General features: G+C 48.9%; 1 protein-coding gene across 1 annotated transcript in view; it reads left to right on the top strand.

The window, feature by feature from the left end:
* Nucleotides 1–10,014: 10,014 nt before the first annotated feature.
* The window catches only part of PAPSS2 (3'-phosphoadenosine 5'-phosphosulfate synthase 2), a 30,235-nt gene continuing 23,041 nt past the window's right edge, over nucleotides 10,015–17,208 (top strand). The window contains exon 1 of the mRNA XM_041404944.1: nucleotides 10,015–10,121. Coding sequence (XP_041260878.1) covers nucleotides 10,101–10,121 — 21 coding nt within the window. The 5' untranslated portion in view covers nucleotides 10,015–10,100. The remainder of the gene's footprint in view (nucleotides 10,122–17,208) is intronic.

The following is a 17,208-nucleotide window of genomic DNA, read 5'->3' as shown; positions in this document are numbered from 1 at the left end:
CCTGTGTTGGTGTCTCTGATTATTTTAAGTCATCAGATTTCTTGGTGGTTAACAGAAAATGCCTTAATTAGACAAAAACCTAACCTTAATTGGGTTTTTATGCTCACATTTTGAGGAGACTAAAGATTTACTCTTGTTTCCAGGAACTCTGAATTAAAAAAGCAGCAATAATTTCCTGACAAGGTTTTTGCAGATGCAAAAAGGGTGCAGTGGCTGGGATGGCATCATCTTCAATTGAGGGCTGTTTCTGCATTTTCTGTGAAGGGTTATTGGTCTGTAAGACAGCTGGGAATGGAAAACAGCAGAGGATGTTTTGTTTAAAGCAGGGAAAAGCCCCCCAAACTGCAGTCACAGGCAAAGAGGGAACTGCCTCTTGAATGAAGACACCACATAGAACCCTGGGGGAAGGAACGCAGTCACCACCATCCATCTCCCCTCTCCCTGTTTTTTGGGTCTTTAATACATTAAAGAGTTATTTATTGTCTAACTCTTCAAAGGAAGAGGTAGTATTATCAGGTGCTGCTGAGGCAGGTGTAATGGCTTATCTTTAAAGTGTTACATTCTTGCTTTCCTGGGCTTCAAATTATAGATTTTCTCCTGACCTGACCGGCCTGGAGTGAAGGTCAGGACTGAGGAGGTTCAGGCTAACAGCGTGTGGTGTTCATGGTGGTAGACTCATTCATTTATTTAATTTAACAATTTCTTTGACTTCCAAGGGACCATTGTTTCTCTGACATTCTGCTGAAAGGTTGGAGCACGCCTGTTACTGTGTTCGCTTAACAGAAACAAATCCTTTATCTTTAAGGAAAGGATTATTGTGGAAGAAATAGTATGGAGGGAGCAAGGTGAATTTTGCATTATTTATTTAGGGGTCAGAAAAGCTCTGCAGGCTTGTCCACATTAGTGACCTGTAGCTCTCAAATGCTTCCCTGGCTGTGATAAGAAATCCTGAACCTCTTACAGAAACAGAAGGTGCCCAGGTGATCTGGGAACCACTCCAGAAAGAGGATCCAGGTGGATCAGGCTCAGGGTCCTTTGGCCTGGTGTCCTCTGGCTTTTGGTGGGACGTGGTGCCTTAAGCGTAGGGACAGAGCAAACATTCCCCATCCACTCCTGCTTGTGGCTACAGGGGTTTTGAGCTAAGGACAGTGGATTTGTGTTTAGGTTTACATATTTCTCTTAAGGAATTTATCTTCTACACAGCTCTCCTGGCTTTCCTAACCCAAAGGCAGGATTCTGCCTCTCTGCCTTGCTCACATGAAACCCCAGCTGGCCCAGCACAGGAGGGACCTGGATCTGTTGGAGAGAGTCCAGAGAAGGCACCAGGATGGGCAGAGGCATGGAGCAGCTCTGCTGGGAGGGAAGGCTGGGACAGATGGGGGTGTTCAGCCTGGGGACAAGAAGCTTTGGGGTGACCTCACTGTGGCCTTCCAGTGCCTGAAGGGGCTGCAGAAACTTGGAGAGATATTTTGGACAAGAGCCTGGAGTGGCAGGATGAGGTGGAATGGCTTCCCACTGCCAGAGGGCAGGGATGGATGGGATATTGGGAATTAGGAACTGTTCCCTGGCAGGGTGGGCAGGCCCTGGCACAGGGTGCCCAGAGCAGCTGTGGCTGCCCCTGGATCCCTGGCAGTGCCCCAGGCCAGGCTGGACACTGGGGCTTGGAGCAGCCTGGGACAGTGCAAGGTGTCCCTGCCATGGCAGGGATGGAAATGGATGGACTTTAAGGTCCTTTCCAACACAAACCTTTCTGTGGTTCCATGCCTTGCTTTGCAGCGGGATGAGGTGGATGCTGGAGCTTTGGGAAGGTCCAGCTCCTCTGATCTGAGTCTCCTGCTAGACTGGAATTTCAGCCACGTTTCCAAGAGCTGTGATTTGAAAACAGCAAGCTGAGAGCTTCCAGCATTCTCAGTTAGCAGAGTTAGTTACCGTATGCAAATGGTGAGGCTTGGCATGTGTTCTGGAGCAGCTCTTGTGATACTGATCTTGTTTCAGTGCTGTTTTCCTCAACACCAGCAATTCATCTCATTCCTTGGAGCACTTTTATTGGGAGAGGAGTTAAACACTTGACCTCTTTGCATCATACTTGTGCTGCTTGTGACTTTGATTTTCTTTTCTCCACACGGGAGGGGCTCATCTTGCTTCTTTATTCCTTGTGCTGAAGTTATTCTTTTCTCCTCTTTGCTACTTTGATTTTTGGCTTGGTTTTACCCTATGCCTATAAATATATTTCCTGGGCCACACTTGCACACACTGTTCAAGGTGAGGCTGAGCTGTTGACTTGAAAAGGAGTGAAATGATAATTCTTGTGAACTTCTCTAGGTTTTTATTTCACACTTCCCCCACATAAAATAACATCCCAAAGATGTCCTCTGTGTATGATGTATTGCTCCTTCTTGCTATTAATGCTATTTCCTGCTCTCTGTGGATTTTGGTTGCCTAAAAATACTTCTGAAAATTGGAGCAACTTTCTAATATTTATGAATGTGCAACATCCTGTATTTTTTAATTATGCTTGTTTGAAATGAATCATTGGTTTGTTAGAATAATATACAAAGGATGAGGTAGAGGGAATATTTTCAAACAATCAGATAGTTCTGCCCTAAGCACAGGGAGGTGGCTCTTGATCCTCTGTGATCCCACCTTTGTGCTGGATCAGCCAGGACAGAGTTGGCTTTCTGGGCTACCAGGTCATGTCCAGCCTCTCATTCACCTATCAAACTAAAAAACCCAATCCCCTGAGCTCCAGTTCCTGGTTCATGTGCCAGAAGGGAGATGTGAAGTCCTCAGGGGTTTGGTTTGCAGCCTGTAATGTTATACTCACCCTTTGTCTCCCTGTTGTGTCCTGACAGAGTCATTGACCTGATCCCTCTGGAGATGCCACTTGCATCTCATCTCAGTCTTGGCTTTGCCAGATCTGATAAGTTGGTCTCTCTCCACCTCTCCTCCTCACCTGACTTACTTCATGTATGTGCTGGCTTGTTTCACTTCAGTTCTTTTGAACTTTAATGACCACCATTGTACTTGGTTTTCCAGATGAGGTCCAACAAACAGCTCGCTGCTGGCAGGGAGATCTCCCTACCTTTTTTTCTCAGGAAGGTTAATTATTAGGCCAGTGAGGTTTTTATATTTATTTGGTTGGTCAGGGGCTCTTTTCTGTGGCCCTGTGGAGGTTTCATGCTCTGGTTCCCATCTTCTGCTAGAGAACTTTCTCACCAGATGCCGCAGGTCATGTCTTGCACATGGATTTGGGTAGAACAAATTGCATTTTTTGCAATATAAAGAGTGTTGCTAACTCCATCCTGCATTTCTCTGTTTGCCTGCATGCCTGCTGCTTTTATTTTCCAGGACTTGCTTCCCCAGGGCCTCCTGCTCCCAGCCCTCTCAAGCATGAAGCATATGCAAAATCCTGCTGGATCTTGGCCTTGCAGGAAAGCCTTTGGGGTTCAGATTTTATCTCCCATAACCCAGAATTACCATGGTGTTCTTCAGCCCTCGTGGGCCTTGGTGTGGCAAAGAACAGCACATCTTTCCTCTGTAGGGAATGCAGCCTACCAGGAGGATGTTTGGGTTTCCAGGGGTTGATTATCCCTGGGGATAATCAGGAGGATTCCCCTTTGCCTTTCTCCTCCTGGGTTTGAAGTCATGTGAGAGGGATCCTCCAGTGTTCCCATGGAGCAGATCTCCCCTGTCTCCATCTGCTTCTTTTCCAGGCAGAACTGGGAGCAAATGCCACTGCCAGCATGCCAAGGCCTGACTGCCCTGTGCTCTGTGTCCCTGCTCAGGCAGGAAAGAGCTGGTGACTCAAGGGGCTTCTTGATAGGTTCAGGTTCTTTCTTTTCTTTTCCTTTCCCCTCAGGAGGTGCTGCATGTGTTGATCAGCCCAGTTTTGGGCACAGGGCTGGAGTTGGGTGTCAAAGCCAAATCTGGGGGCGTGCTTGGAGCTTCCAGCTGGATGAGGCAAGACAAGGAGCAGCAGAGGTTCATGTGACCTACTTGTTCATCTCTCACACACAGCCTGCAGAGCAGAGCCCTGGGAAATGAGGAATTATTTCCATCCTGCACAGAAATGGAGAGCTTTCAGGAGCTTTGAACTCTGTCATGGTTATTGGGCCACTTTGCCTAGAGAAGCTGTGGCTGCCCCTGGATCCCTGGAGGTGTTCAAGGCCAGTTTGGACAGGGCTTGGAGCACCCTGGACAGTGAAAGGTGTCCCTGCCCATGGCAGGGTTGGCTTTAAGGTCCCTTCCAAACCAGTGCTTGAATAAAGCACCCAACACCTGTCACAAACAGTAAATATCACCCTGATTTTTTAAAGCTTATCACCTCTACCTAAGACTGGCTTTTCTATGAGAGTGGTAAAAAGGCTTCTGTGGATTATTCCAAAAATAGCAAAATTGAGATTGAGTTTAGCAAAGCAGGAGAAGTTTCCCTTCACATGATTTTCCTGTGAGAAACTATGAGAAACCTTTTTTTAGTTGGTGGCAGCACACATCTGTCATGGTTGACAGCTTGTCTGGAAATCTGTGTGACAAATCCCACTAGGGAATGGCACAGGGGGAAAAGTGCTACAATCCAATAGTCTATTGCAGATCCTAAATCTGCTTCTGCACAGGAGTGAAAACAGGTGAGGACCATGGGGTTTTCCCTGTGCTGCCTGGAAAAGTGCTTGGTGCTGCTGCTCACAAGTGCCTGGAGATGGAGGGAGTGACAGGTAGGAGCTGCTGTCACAGCTGGCTGCTTTGTAAAAGGATTAGGATGAAATTAGACTTAAAAATGTGATAGGAGCTGACTTCCCTACCTGTCTGGGCTTGTTCAGCTCCAACACTGCCTGGCCCTGGAGAGGCTGGGTTTTAAATTGGCCCTTCCTTAACTGATTCTGCTTCAATCACCACTGTCCTGGTGGCAGTTTTAGCCTGCCTAGTATCTCTGTAGATATCTTTGGCCTTTTTTTCTGCTAGCCTGCTTTTGGAAGAAGATGTACATGGTTTCTAATCTGACTTCCTGAGTTCCCAGGTTACTGTAGGAAAAGTGAGTCTGAAAAAAATTTCAGGAGCTGGTATTTTTATTCTGGTATTGTAAAAGGAATGAGGTAGAGATATGGGTCAAAGTCTGTGATAGGGATAAGAAATTGCACAGGGCAAAGGCAACAGGCCTGTAGTAGATAATTACACTCAATAAATCAATACCTTTACTGCAATATGACGTACCACAAAATGATAAGAATCCTTGTTTTGCTTCCAAGTGAAGATACCTGTAAAATCAATATTCCCTTCCTTGTAGAGTGTTGTCCAGGCCCTAGTAGGGATGTGTATTTTATATCTTGGAGCTGTGGTGTGCAATCAGAGAACATGAGATCTGTCTGCAAGTGAGAGCTGGGATTGCTCTGGGTTCTGTGGGACTGGCAAGGAAACCTTGAAGGCACTCCAGCTTTGTAGACAGGCAAAGGGAAAATAGAAATATGAATACAAAAAAAAAAAAAGATAAAAAAGAACTAAAAATAGGTGAGTGAGAAAAATCAAGGACCCCTGTCAGAACTTAGTCTACAGATCTGATGGACAGAAGCTGATGCCCAGCCATTGCCCTGCACAGGAGGCACAACTTCTTCCCTGGGCAGTGCCCAGCCCTGAGCACATTGCCCACACAGCCTGGGGGCTCTCCTCCCTGGGGCTGTGGCAGAGCTGTGTGCACACAATGCTGTGCCCTGTGCTCTGGGATGGCCCTGCTGGAGCAGGGAGGTGACACCAGCTGCCCACTCCGCTCCCTCAGCCACACTGGGATCCTGTACTGAGCAGTGCTTGGAGAACAGGACACGTTTGTACCCACCCTAAAAATGAAAGTGACAGAAGCAGCTGTGGGATTGATTATTTTGCATTTTTACCGTTTTCCTCATGATTATGGGGATTTGGTCTGTGTGGGATGCCATCCCAAGGCTGGACCAGTTGCACTGGGATCTTTCAGAACTGTCAGTGGAGCCCAGAGGGTGTGTGGGAAAGCAAGATCCTGCTGGGGAGCAGGAGTGCTTGTGTCACTGGGGCATTAAAAACCTGGCCTGTGTTGTTTAAAGGGAGCTCTGCAGCACTATGAGAAGACCCAGGTAGATGCAGAGCTTGTTCCTGCCTTGGGCTCCTCTCTCCCATTGTGAAATCCTGGCAAACTGGTTTGGAACTCAGTTTCTGGCTGTAGCAGTCCCCAACAGCCGTGGGTGTTGCCAGTGCTGGAGGCTTCAGTGGCTGATTTCTTGTCACTTCTGGAGCTCTTGTTCTCTCAACCAGCTTTCTGAAAGTTGGGGATGATCCCAACTGTGTGTTTGAATTATGGAACAAGGAAAGGGAAAACGTTTCCTGTTCTCATTAAAGTCCTGATTGCTGACTCCAGGAGGTAATGCCCTTAGCTGGGATCTCTGGTGCTTCCAGCAATCTGTACTTGGCTTTCATGGCTTATTTCTGATTTGACATTTCACAAGTGAAGCTTTAGGGCTGCAGATCCACCCTTGACTTAAACACAGAATTCAACCCTCTTTGTGCAAAGGGTGAAAGGTGAGGTGGATAAGCTGGAAGTGCTTGTTGGGGCAGTGCAGAATCTGTGGTATCTCTGCAGGCTGATGCCAGAGGAGTTACATGTGTTCAGTTGGGGAATATTCAGATTTCAAAGGTAACTAATGCACTGGGGACAGGATGAGCAGTTTGCCCCACTCCCAGTGACTGCAGGCTGCTTCATTAACTGGGTGACAGCTTCCCCTGGCACTTTAAAAAACAAAGCCAGAGAATCTGAGAAGAAATGGTGCTGAAGGCAACAACCGTGTCTCCATCACTTGAAAAACTAAGCAAGGCACTGAACCTTGATCTGCAGGTTCCCTGGTGCTAGGAAAGCAAATTAACAAGAGCAGAGGCAGCAGCAGTGGAGTAGTTTGAGTGCAGGGAGTAGTGGAGTGCTTTTCCACCTAGCAGTCATCAAATCAGGGAATTCCTGCAAGCATTTCAGAGCATAGTTGTGCACCTTCAGAGACAGTGACCTTCCCCCTGTGTCTTCCCTGTGGGAGAGCTCTGCCAGGCACAGCCCTCTCCTCCCAGGGCATTGCCCAGAGGCTGCAGCACTTCTGGGGCTGACACCTCAGAGCAGAAGGGATGTGGCCTCTTCATTTCCACCTTGTAGGTGGCAGAAGGTGCTGGTGAAGCTATCCCACTGGTCGTGGCCAGCTTGGGAACCTTGACGTGAGTGTTGGTGCTTTGGGGCAATTTCTTGGCTAATGCTGGGACAGGAATTTGGGCTAAGAAGGTGATTTGGAATGGGGAAGATGGATGGAGCAAATGCCTCACAAGCAGCTGCTTGCTGGGCTGTTTGGGGGAGTTATATTCTGCTCTCTGTTAGTGTAGCAGCTTGCACAATGGGCTCCTGAGAGAGTTTTCTCCAGGGATTTATTGTTTCTTTGAGATCAGGGTGTCAGGGCAGTACAGACCTTGTAGGAAAATGCTGAATCCCAGCGCACAAGGGCAGGTCACAGGGGCATGACTTTCTTTTGTAAGGGTAGGTCACAGGGCCATGACTTTCTTTTGTCCTTCCCAGTAAGGAGAGGGATCCCAGTTTACTCCTGTAAACAGAGCGAGAATCCCCACAAATGAAAATATTCCCTGTAATCATAAAATCACTGAATGGTTTGAGTTGAAAGAGATCTTAAAGCTCATCCAATTCCACTCTGTGCCATGGGCAGGGACACCTTCCACTGTCCCAGGTGGCTCTAAGCCCCATCCAAGCCAGCCTTGGGCACTGCCAGGGATCCAGGGGCAGTTCCTGCCTGCTTTGCTGGGATGCTGCTGCATGAGGCTGAAGCTCTTGTTCAATAGCCCAAGAAGTTCTTTTATGAAAATTGTCACTAATTTGTGTGTCTCTTGAGGTAAGCAACTAGATTTTTTTTTCTTTCTTGGTTTCTAATTGTTTCATCAGTTACTTCCTCGAAAAGCCCCACACAAATTAAAATTTGTGACACTATCCAAATATATTTGGTTATTATAACTGAATGTAATAAAAGTTCACGCCATTCTCTCCATCGTGCTTGGGAAAAATAAGTGAAAAATAGGTGAAAAACCCTTGGAACTCTTATACACAAAATATTATTTGCTCCAATTCTCAGGAAGGTTATGAGCAGTCAGTTTAATTCCTAGAAGGGAAATAACTTTGATGAAATTAGAAGTGAAGAATGATGCAACAAATGGAGATAATGTTGACTAATTTTCTGTCTCACTGATAGGTATCTAGGGGAAACATGGAGGTGTTACATGCTCTAGATGCTAATTTTTCTGTTACATTGTAACATTTGTTTTTTGTCTTTCCCCTTCCCTTTCTACAGCTCACTTTTAATGAAAAAAAAAGTTTTCCTTCAAAAATGCCCTCTCTAGAACCAGTTGTGTGTCAGGCCAAGATGGTTTAGAGTGGTCAGTTGTTACAGAAGACCTTCTTTGTGCCTCTTCTTCTTCACAGTCCCCTTGGTGCTGCTCCTTGTTCTTCAGTAAATGTGTTTCCCTGCTTGCCTTGGTCTGTTGGGCACCTTTTCCACCCTTCTGCTTTCCTGAAGGTTCAGAAAGGCAAGGTAATTCACAAATATGTGAATTTGAGTGTACCAGAATGGACTTTTCCAATGGGTATTGTTTTCAGCCTTCTTTTCCTGTTCTTCCAATCTTGCTGTGTTGTTTCTATGGCAGAAATTTAATCTGCCCTTAATTGAGGAAAACGGTATGAGGAAAAGCAAGGAATGAGTGATGCTCAAAAGCAAGCCTGGTACTATTTAGCTGAGTTAATCCCAAATGTAATGCCATGGGTTTAACTGGAATTACACTGGGGATTAGTTCAGCTGATAGCTGATCACACTCTAATAGCTGCCTGGCTTTGGGAGTTGGTTGAGCAGGTGCTGCTGCCTCCTTCCAGCCCCATTCCTTCACATCCACTTTTTCCCACAGTGGGCCCTGTTCTTTCTGCAGTGAGACCTCATTTGAGGAACCCCATTTATCTCTTCACTGTTCCCTTGGGGTTTTCCATTTTCTGTTTTAAGAGTTCATCACAAGAATGAACTTTAGGGAGCATTGCAAAATCCCAGCACCTTTTTCCTTTTCCTTCAAGAGGCTTCATTCAGGACTCAGGGCATCAATGACTTTAAACTCTGCTGGAATGAAGGACAGAGATGAAACAGGAATATTTTATGGACTGCTGGTGATCATGTGCTGAAGAGTTAGAGTAGGCTCAGCATATTGGACCTGGAGGGAGCCTTTGCTCTTGCAGGCACAATGAGAAGTGAGGTATCTCCTCCTAGAGGAGAGGCAGCACAGTTGGCACAGCCATCCTTGTGGCCCTGGGATGGATCCATGGATGGGTATGCAGCAGGAGGCAGTGGTCCAGGAGGACAAGTGCCATGCTGGATGGCACCGTTCACCCTCAGATGCAGAATCACCCACCCACCCACCAGGATCTTCCTTTCTCTGTCCCTGGTTCATGGGCCATCCCAGAGCTGTACTGTGGTTTCTCTTCACCGGGGCATTGCCTCTCCTTTCCTCTGTTTCAGCAGAGTTCAGGGAGCTGAGCTTTTCCAGCAGTGGAAAACTGAGGATTTGGGGCAAAGCTGTCAGTCACAGGTTTCGCTTCCCCTCACCCTCTGCAGATGGTTTGCTGGGAGGCTCCTAGTGTTTCCTTTCAACTTTTTGTATTTTGGCCAAACCCTCAGGGACCGGCCTCCAGCACTGTTTGTTTTAAATATCATTTTTATCATCATCATCCTCCTCGGGAGGTGCTTTTTCCTTCAGTAGCGTTGTGTGGGCTGCTGTTCCTCCTCCCTCTCCTCTCCCTGGCCGTGGCAGCAGAGTCCCAAGCGCTTCATTTCGGGCACTTTTCCTGGGCGGCTCTGTCGGAGCTCACCGTGCGCTCCCTGCCCGCTCCTGCGGGGGGTGAGGGCCGCTCCCCCCGGCCCGCAGCGCCCTGCCCGCTTCCCCCGGGGGCCGGGCCGGAGGAGGCGGCGGCGGGGGCGGGCGCAGGGCGAGAGGGGCCGGCCCAGGGCCGCGCTACGTGTCCCGCAGCCCTTATAGCCCTGGCCCGCCGGGCCCGCCGCAGCAGCACCATGTCGAGCCGCGAGCACACGGTAGGGACGCGCCGGGGCGCGGGCGGCGGGCGGTCCCCCCGGATCCCTGCGGATCCCCGCGGATCCCTGTCCCTCTCCCGCGCTGGGATCCGCGGCGTTGCTCGGGAGTTGGCCAGCCCGTCCATCACTCGGGGCGGCGGGGATGGACGGGCGCGCTGGCCGGACGCTCCGAGCATCCTCCGCACCCCGCACCTGTCCCGCTGTGCCCCGCGGGTCCCCTCCAGGCACGGCCGGAGGTCCGGGCGGCTCTTGCCCCGCCCGTGGCTTTTTGGGTGTCCCCTGCCGCGGTCCCAGGCGGGAGAAGGAGTCGGCGAGGCGCTCACCGCCACCGTCAGGCTCTCAGCATCGCTGCGCAGCCAGCGCTTCAGAACGCGCACGGCAAAGCAAAGGAATCATAAATTCGGTTAGAAATTAAAATCGCAAATCGCAGCCGCAGCCAGACATCGCGTTCCGCTTGCCAGCTGCCCTCCCCTCCTCCTTGGGTCTGGGATGGGAGCTCTGGGTCCCTCTGGCTGCGCGTACGTTTTCCAGGTTTTAAATCAGAACCAGAAGAAGTCTTGACGTAAGTCTTTCGGGTTGCTTTCTGCTGGTTGATTTGATGCTTTTCCCTAAGTTTGCCATAAACTTTTCCGATGGAATTGATGCATTTTGGACACAGTGGTAATCTGTCCGGGGAGGAATGCACCCAAACCCACACGGAACAAAGCGCGCCTGTGCAGCGGGGCGTTCTTGGAAACGCAAAAACCTGTGGTTTAGGGATTATTTCAGGCAGGGGAGGTGCGAGCCGTGAGCTGTGTATGGGAGTTCTGTTTATTGCTGTGACAGGAGAGAGGTATTGCTGAACTTCCAGAATAATCCCTCTCCTTTGCCTCCACCCTGGGCTGGAAAAATGACCTTTATAAGCGAGTTTGTGGCTGACCTTTGTGCCGTGGCTGTCAAAGCAGATGCTATCAGCTTGACAGTTGTAGGCGGATTTTTATGTGCTTATCTGCCAGGTATCCGATGGAGTGAGAAAAGGCGTGATTTCGCTAATTACAAGAGGTTTGGGGAGTGATGGTGAAACGGTGATGTCCCATTAGTGATCTTCCCATCCCTTGCCAGGAAGATGTGGTTGCACAGAGTGTAAAGGAACTTCTCTCTCCAAACTGCAACCTCAGCATCTTCTTGGTTTCAACCGTCTCCAGTTTATATCAAAGGCCAGGATAAGGAATTTCGCTTTGTTCAGGATCCTTTGACCTTTTTTTTGTGCCCACAGACCATTTGTCACGACACTTTTTGTAGCTGCAACAGCCAGAGGTGTTCCATTTTAAAATGAAGTCACAGTAGTTTATCCTGTTGAGATCCCTATTGATACAGCAGTAGGATCATCCTTCTGTTGCCCCTTCTTATTCCCCATTCTTTGTTCTCCCAGTAACACGAATCCTTGTTATTCCTAAAAATCTTTGTTGCTACTAAAACCTCAGTTTTATCACAGTTTCTTTGTCGCACAGGCCAGGTTTTGTGAGGCTGGATGGTGTCAGCTTTATTCACTGGCTGAGGGGACATCAGAGCTGGGTTTTGCAGGTGATGTTGATCAGCTGTCAGTTTTGGAAAAGCACAGCAGTGCTAGCTGTTGTGAGCTGGACCACTGTGTTAATTGACAGTGCTCCTCATTTTGCAAACTGAATAACTAGAAGTCCAGGATTTAAATCCTAAATTCAGCCTGAATGCTCTGTGGAGTTTGAATCTGGATTGAGGATGCTTTAATTGCACAACTATATATTAATTGTTAATATGGTAAGGTGTAAAGAAGAAAACTTTTTTTTTTTTTTGCTTTTGCATGTGTTGTCCTTAAAAATATGAGGACCAGAGTCTTGGTGTGCAGGAATCTCTCTTTGGCTGGCTAATATGGAAACACTTCATGCTCTCTTCATTTCTGCTCACGACACTGCAAGAGGCATGAAGTCCTCTACGTGCCAGGCAGTGCCCTCCTGTTCCCAGCCCTCACTGACAGAAAGCATTTATTCCTGGCCAGTTTCAGGACTGACTTTTTGGGCAGTTCTGTAATGATGACCTTAGAGCCTCAGCATCCCTCACAGAGCCCTCCTGTGTGCCTCGGTGGCAAACCCTGCTCTCAGGAGCAAGCGCACGCCGAAGGGAGTGCAGTGAGGGAGGTGCAGCTGTGGGCCTGCCCTTGTTCATTGTGTGGGCTCTTGCACAGCGTGGCTTTCAGGGCTGAGGGCTTCTTTGAGCTCTGTGGAAAGAGCAGCTCCTTCTCCCCACGCACACCTGCGGTGCCTCCGGTATTTCCGCAGCTCGCTCCCCGTGCCCGCCGAGTGAGCGGAGTTTTGCTGACGGCCAGGAGGACACAGATGGTGCACTGTGCTCCAGGGAAGCTTGCCACGGAGCCCAGAGCCACAGCCCTGCCCTGGCAGGGTCACTGCCTGCGTGGCTTTGTGTCCCCAGGGCTGTGTGGAAAGCGCAGCTCGGCGCATCTCATGGGATGGAGGCATTGGGAGCCTTGCCTCCGGCCAGTGAAGTTTCTCTTTGGGTGCCCTTGCAGGTGCTTAGGGAGACTGAGAGCCCAGTGCTGAAACTGCCTTTTTCAGAAGTGTTTCAGCTTTGTCACCTGCCTGGTCTGGCAGCAGCATCTCCAGGACTCTGGCTGGTGTGGCATCCCTGGCTCGCAGTGGGATGTGCTTCTGCAGCCCGGCGGGTCACAGAGCTGGAACTTCTGCTAGCTCACTTGTGTTTGTGTAGGGCTTATGTGCAAACGATGTGGGTTTATTTAAATTTATTTAAAGACAAGCAACAAACCCACAAGATCAAATCAACCCTGAGGAAAGAGGTTTAGTTTCTTTGCCTAAAAACTACTCTCATGTTGAAAAAACCAGAGCTGCAGGGCAGAGTTCAGATGGACTCAGTGATACCCCAGGCAGAGCAGGAACATATGTACATCCCCATCGATTTAATTGCCAAGCAACAAGAAAGAAAAAGCTTATTAAAACACCCAAACCGTGCATTCATCACTCTTACACTTACTCTTAACTGTTGCCTTGAACATAAAGAGCAAAACAACTTGCAAGATGTTTATTTTCAAAGCAGTTCTGAGTAGCTCATCACAGTGACACTGCCTGGGGGACAGGGCAGCAAAGCCCTGATGTCAGGGAGTTAGCGTGGCTTGCTCTGCGCTGAGTCACTCCATAAACTGAGTTTTCTCAAACTCATGTTTTCTCCAGCAAGTCACAAGCTGCTTGTTCTTACAGCATGATTTATTCTGTGGAACACAGTGCCCAGCTCATTGCACCGTGACATCCAAAGGTGATTGTTTCCCAGCTGCTCATAGCATGCTTGGGATTTCTTGGTTTATTTTCTATTACTTTGTTTGCTTTATATCTCTTTTCTTCAAAGACCATGGAAAGGTGAGGTGATTAACTTCTGTTGCTTTGTTAATTATAACTTTCCCCCTTTTCTTCCAATTTCTTCCCTATTAGAAAGTTCCCTTTCCAGTCTCTTGCTGTTTCATTCACTTGGGCTGCCAGTGTGCCAGGCCAGTGGTTAATAACCACACTCTGCTCTGTAAGAGCAGACAGGTTCAATTTGGGGGATTTCAGGGACGAAAAGCCAGGAAAAGTTGCAGGTTCTTAAAAATGCCAGTGTGCCAGGCCAGTGGTTAATAACCACACTCTGCTCTGTAAGAGCAGACAGGTTCAATTTGGGGGATTTCAGGGACGAAAAGTTGCAGGTTCTTAAAAATTAATGCCTTCTCCTTTCCATGCCTGAGCCCTCCAGGGGCTGAGGAATTAAATAACCATCTTGGTGTGGTCTGAGCACCTCTGCTGGTGGTGGTTGGAGTGGTGCTGCCGTCCCACACTACCCAGACACGTGCACTGCAGCTGCAGCTTAAATTTAGGCCACGGAGATTTGGTTTTTCTGGAGGGTTTTCAAGACAAATGCTGGCATATTTGCCTTTTTTTTTTTTTAATTATTATTCTTTTAACTGGGCTGATGTTGATCCTGGAGGGTGCCTTTAGAAATGAAAAGCCCTTGCCTATCTGAAACCAGGTGTTTTAGATAAACTCACAGCTGTACGTGCCCCCAGAAGATAAGCGGCATGTAGGGCCTGTGTGAATGCTTGAACCCGTACTTTGGTCACACTGCTGGTACACTTTGCTTCTCAAAAATCCATTAAGAAAAAGGCTGTGTAATTCAGGTTGCCATTTATGAATTTGCTGTTATCGTGAGCGGGGTGTCACAGCTGAAGGGAGTGAGAAATAGCTCTTTAATGGGTTCACAGCTTAATCATTTCCAAGTGAAAATTTACACAGAGTGTATCATTAACAAAAGGAGGGATGCAAAAAAGCCCTGGCTGTGCGTCATGCCACAGGATGCTGGGAAGGTGGGATTTGCCTGTGGGGCTGGTAGTTCCTTGCTAGCACTGCCTCATGTCCCTCCCAGAGTGGTCTTTGCTCCTTTGCTCACAGCTTGGCTCAGTTACAGCTCCATGTGTGTCAAAAGCTTTGTCTGCTGAGTGGGTGCCAAAATGCGTTTGGAGAGCAGAGCTTGAGGAAGGAGTTGTTTTACACAGATTTGATTTGATTTTCTGTTAGCTGCAGCACTTTGTGGGTTGTTGAGATGAGCTTTTTCTATGCATTGCCGAAAAACAACCATCTGCACCTACATTTCCAAGACTTTCTGACCTGGAGGTCTTCGTGGCCTCTCTGGCAGAACAAAATGTTTTCTTCGATAAAAAACTGTATTTTAGCTTCCCATTGTGGTGCAAAAAGCGTGCTTGGATGGGAGGTCATTTTTCAGGCCAGCCCTGCCCTTCTGATGGGAAGATCATTAGGCTGTGTTGCCAGTGAGCGTGGGAAGAGGGGGGAAAAAGTCATTTTAGAGGAGGGGTTTTTTACAGGGCTGCTGTGTGGGTCTGAGCTGGGCATCTGCCTCTGGGCATGATGAGCAACCCCAGCCATGGCTGAGGCAGCTCACTGCATCTCTGGAAATGCTCATTGCATCTCTGGAAAGCTGATCTGAGACCCTGGGGATAGATGTGAGGGGTGTGGAGCTCTCAGAGGTGCAGCCTGAAGTCCAGGGGAGCTGCTCCTCAAACAAATGTCATTTTTATGTCTTAAATATTGTGGGAGCTGAAGTCTTCATCTGCTGCTGGTCTTATTCACCACTGCCCTTCTGTGGCTGTAAAACTGGGGGTGATGCCACCCTCTGAGAGATGCTGAGAGTTTGCATGAACTTTTGAAGGACCAATTAACAATAATCTCCAAGGAAAATCTGGATCTGTCCTTTGAGCAGTGTGGAATGACCAAGGGCTGTGCCTACACCTGCTTTAGGGAGGGGTAGGGGAATGCTGAGCAGCCACTCCTTCAGGAAGAGTCCAACATCCTTGGTGCTGGCTTAGGCCAGGGTCTAGGTAACCCTGTGTGCACTCACACATTAAAAACCCATATTGCAGCTTGTAGGGCTCAGATACACAGGAAGATGGGGCAGGAAAACTTCATCCTCCTCAAGTCCTCAACTTGCGCTTGTCTCCTGCAGCTGGTTTTGTAGAGCAGCACATTCAGTGGTACAGCAGTGAAAACTGCCCTGTCTTCATCCAGCAGTAATTCTGAGGGGACTGAGGAGGTGCTGAGTGAGGGGAAAATCTGGCTCTGTCTGTCATTCCCAGTGGCAGCCAGGAAAGAGTGTATGGCTGGGACACTAGTGCATTGTCCCCCTTTCCACCCCCTTTCCACTCAGATTTACAACCTGAGATATCAGAGGCTGTGCCTTTCCTCCTGATAGTCTTTGATGAACTTTCCTTCCATGAATTCATCATAATGTTTTTTTCCAGCCTAGTGAACTTTTGGCCCGCCAGGCAAAGTTCCCCCATTTAACCATGTCCTGTGTGGTGCTTCTGGCTGAGTTCCCCACAGCTCGTTCCTGCCGCTGCTTTTGCACTTTGAAAACCCTAAAAAAGGTGCTGAGGTGGACAGAGGTGTCCTGTGGCCTGCTGGTGACCATTGACCACTGCAAAGTCAGGCACATGGGGCACAAGAGACCGGGTTCAAGGCTGGACATCCAGCCTGAGGCAGGGAGAGGCACCGTGTGGCCACACACCGAGAGCCCACCAGCCTGGGCTGGAGTCCAGCTTTTCCCTTTCTTCAGGCTGCCACCAGGTCCTGCAGAGGAAAAGCCTCACAGAAGAATGAGTTGTTTTACATAATCCCAGGATCCCTGAGGCTGGAAAATCCCTGCCAGCCCATGGAGTCCCAGCTGTGCCCAATGCCCACCTTGTCCCCAGCCCAGAGCACTGAGTGCCACCTCCAGCCCTTCCTGGGACACCTCCAGGGATGGGCACTCCAAAGCTCCCTGGGCAGCCCCTGCCAAGGCCTGAGCAGCCTTTCCATGCAGAAATTCCTGCTGCTGTCCAAGCTGAGCCTCCCCTGGCCCAGCCTGAGGCCCTTTCCCCTTGTCCTGTCCCTGTTCCCTGGCAGCACAGCCCGACCCCCCCTGGCTGTCCCCTCCTGGCAGGGAGTTGTGCAGAGCCACAAGGTCCCCCCTGAGCCTCCTTTTCTCCAGGCTGAGCCCCTTCCCAGCTCCCTCAGCCCCTCCTGGGGCTCCAGCCCCTTCCCAGCCCCATTCCCTTCCCTGGAGTCAGAAATAGATGCATTTTAAAACCTGATGAAGCTGCTTGGAACACAGATCCTCTGTAGCTCCTGCTGCTTGTGAAACCACTGGAACTTCTCTAAGGACTGAGGATTTCTTTCCTGAGAGGGAAAAGGGTCATGGTAAAAGGGGTTATCTTATCCCCATATCATTGTGACCTGTTCTGAGGTTCAGGGTGCCTGTCCTGCCATGGCAGGAGGTGGGACAAGTACATTTACCATAGAGAACCACAACCCACAAATTAAATTTCTGAATCTCATATTCAGGGAAAAAAAAAATTATTTGCATGTGGATACAATTCCTACCTGGAAATCTTTTGATACTGAAGTTAATGTGTAGTCAGAATCTGTACCTTTGCCCTCTTTTCCTCTTGTTCCTGCTATCTGAGGGACTGATACTCAGTTTCCCATTTCTGTAGCCAGATCTTTTTCTCCAGGAGAAGGTA

This window comes from Onychostruthus taczanowskii, unplaced genomic scaffold (genome assembly GCF_017590055.1).
Source record: "Onychostruthus taczanowskii isolate IOZ18803 unplaced genomic scaffold, ASM1759005v1 scaffold22, whole genome shotgun sequence".
NCBI classification, from domain to species: Eukaryota; Metazoa; Chordata; class Aves; order Passeriformes; family Passeridae; genus Onychostruthus; species Onychostruthus taczanowskii.
This window is presented reverse-complemented; position numbering and strand designations above follow the sequence as displayed.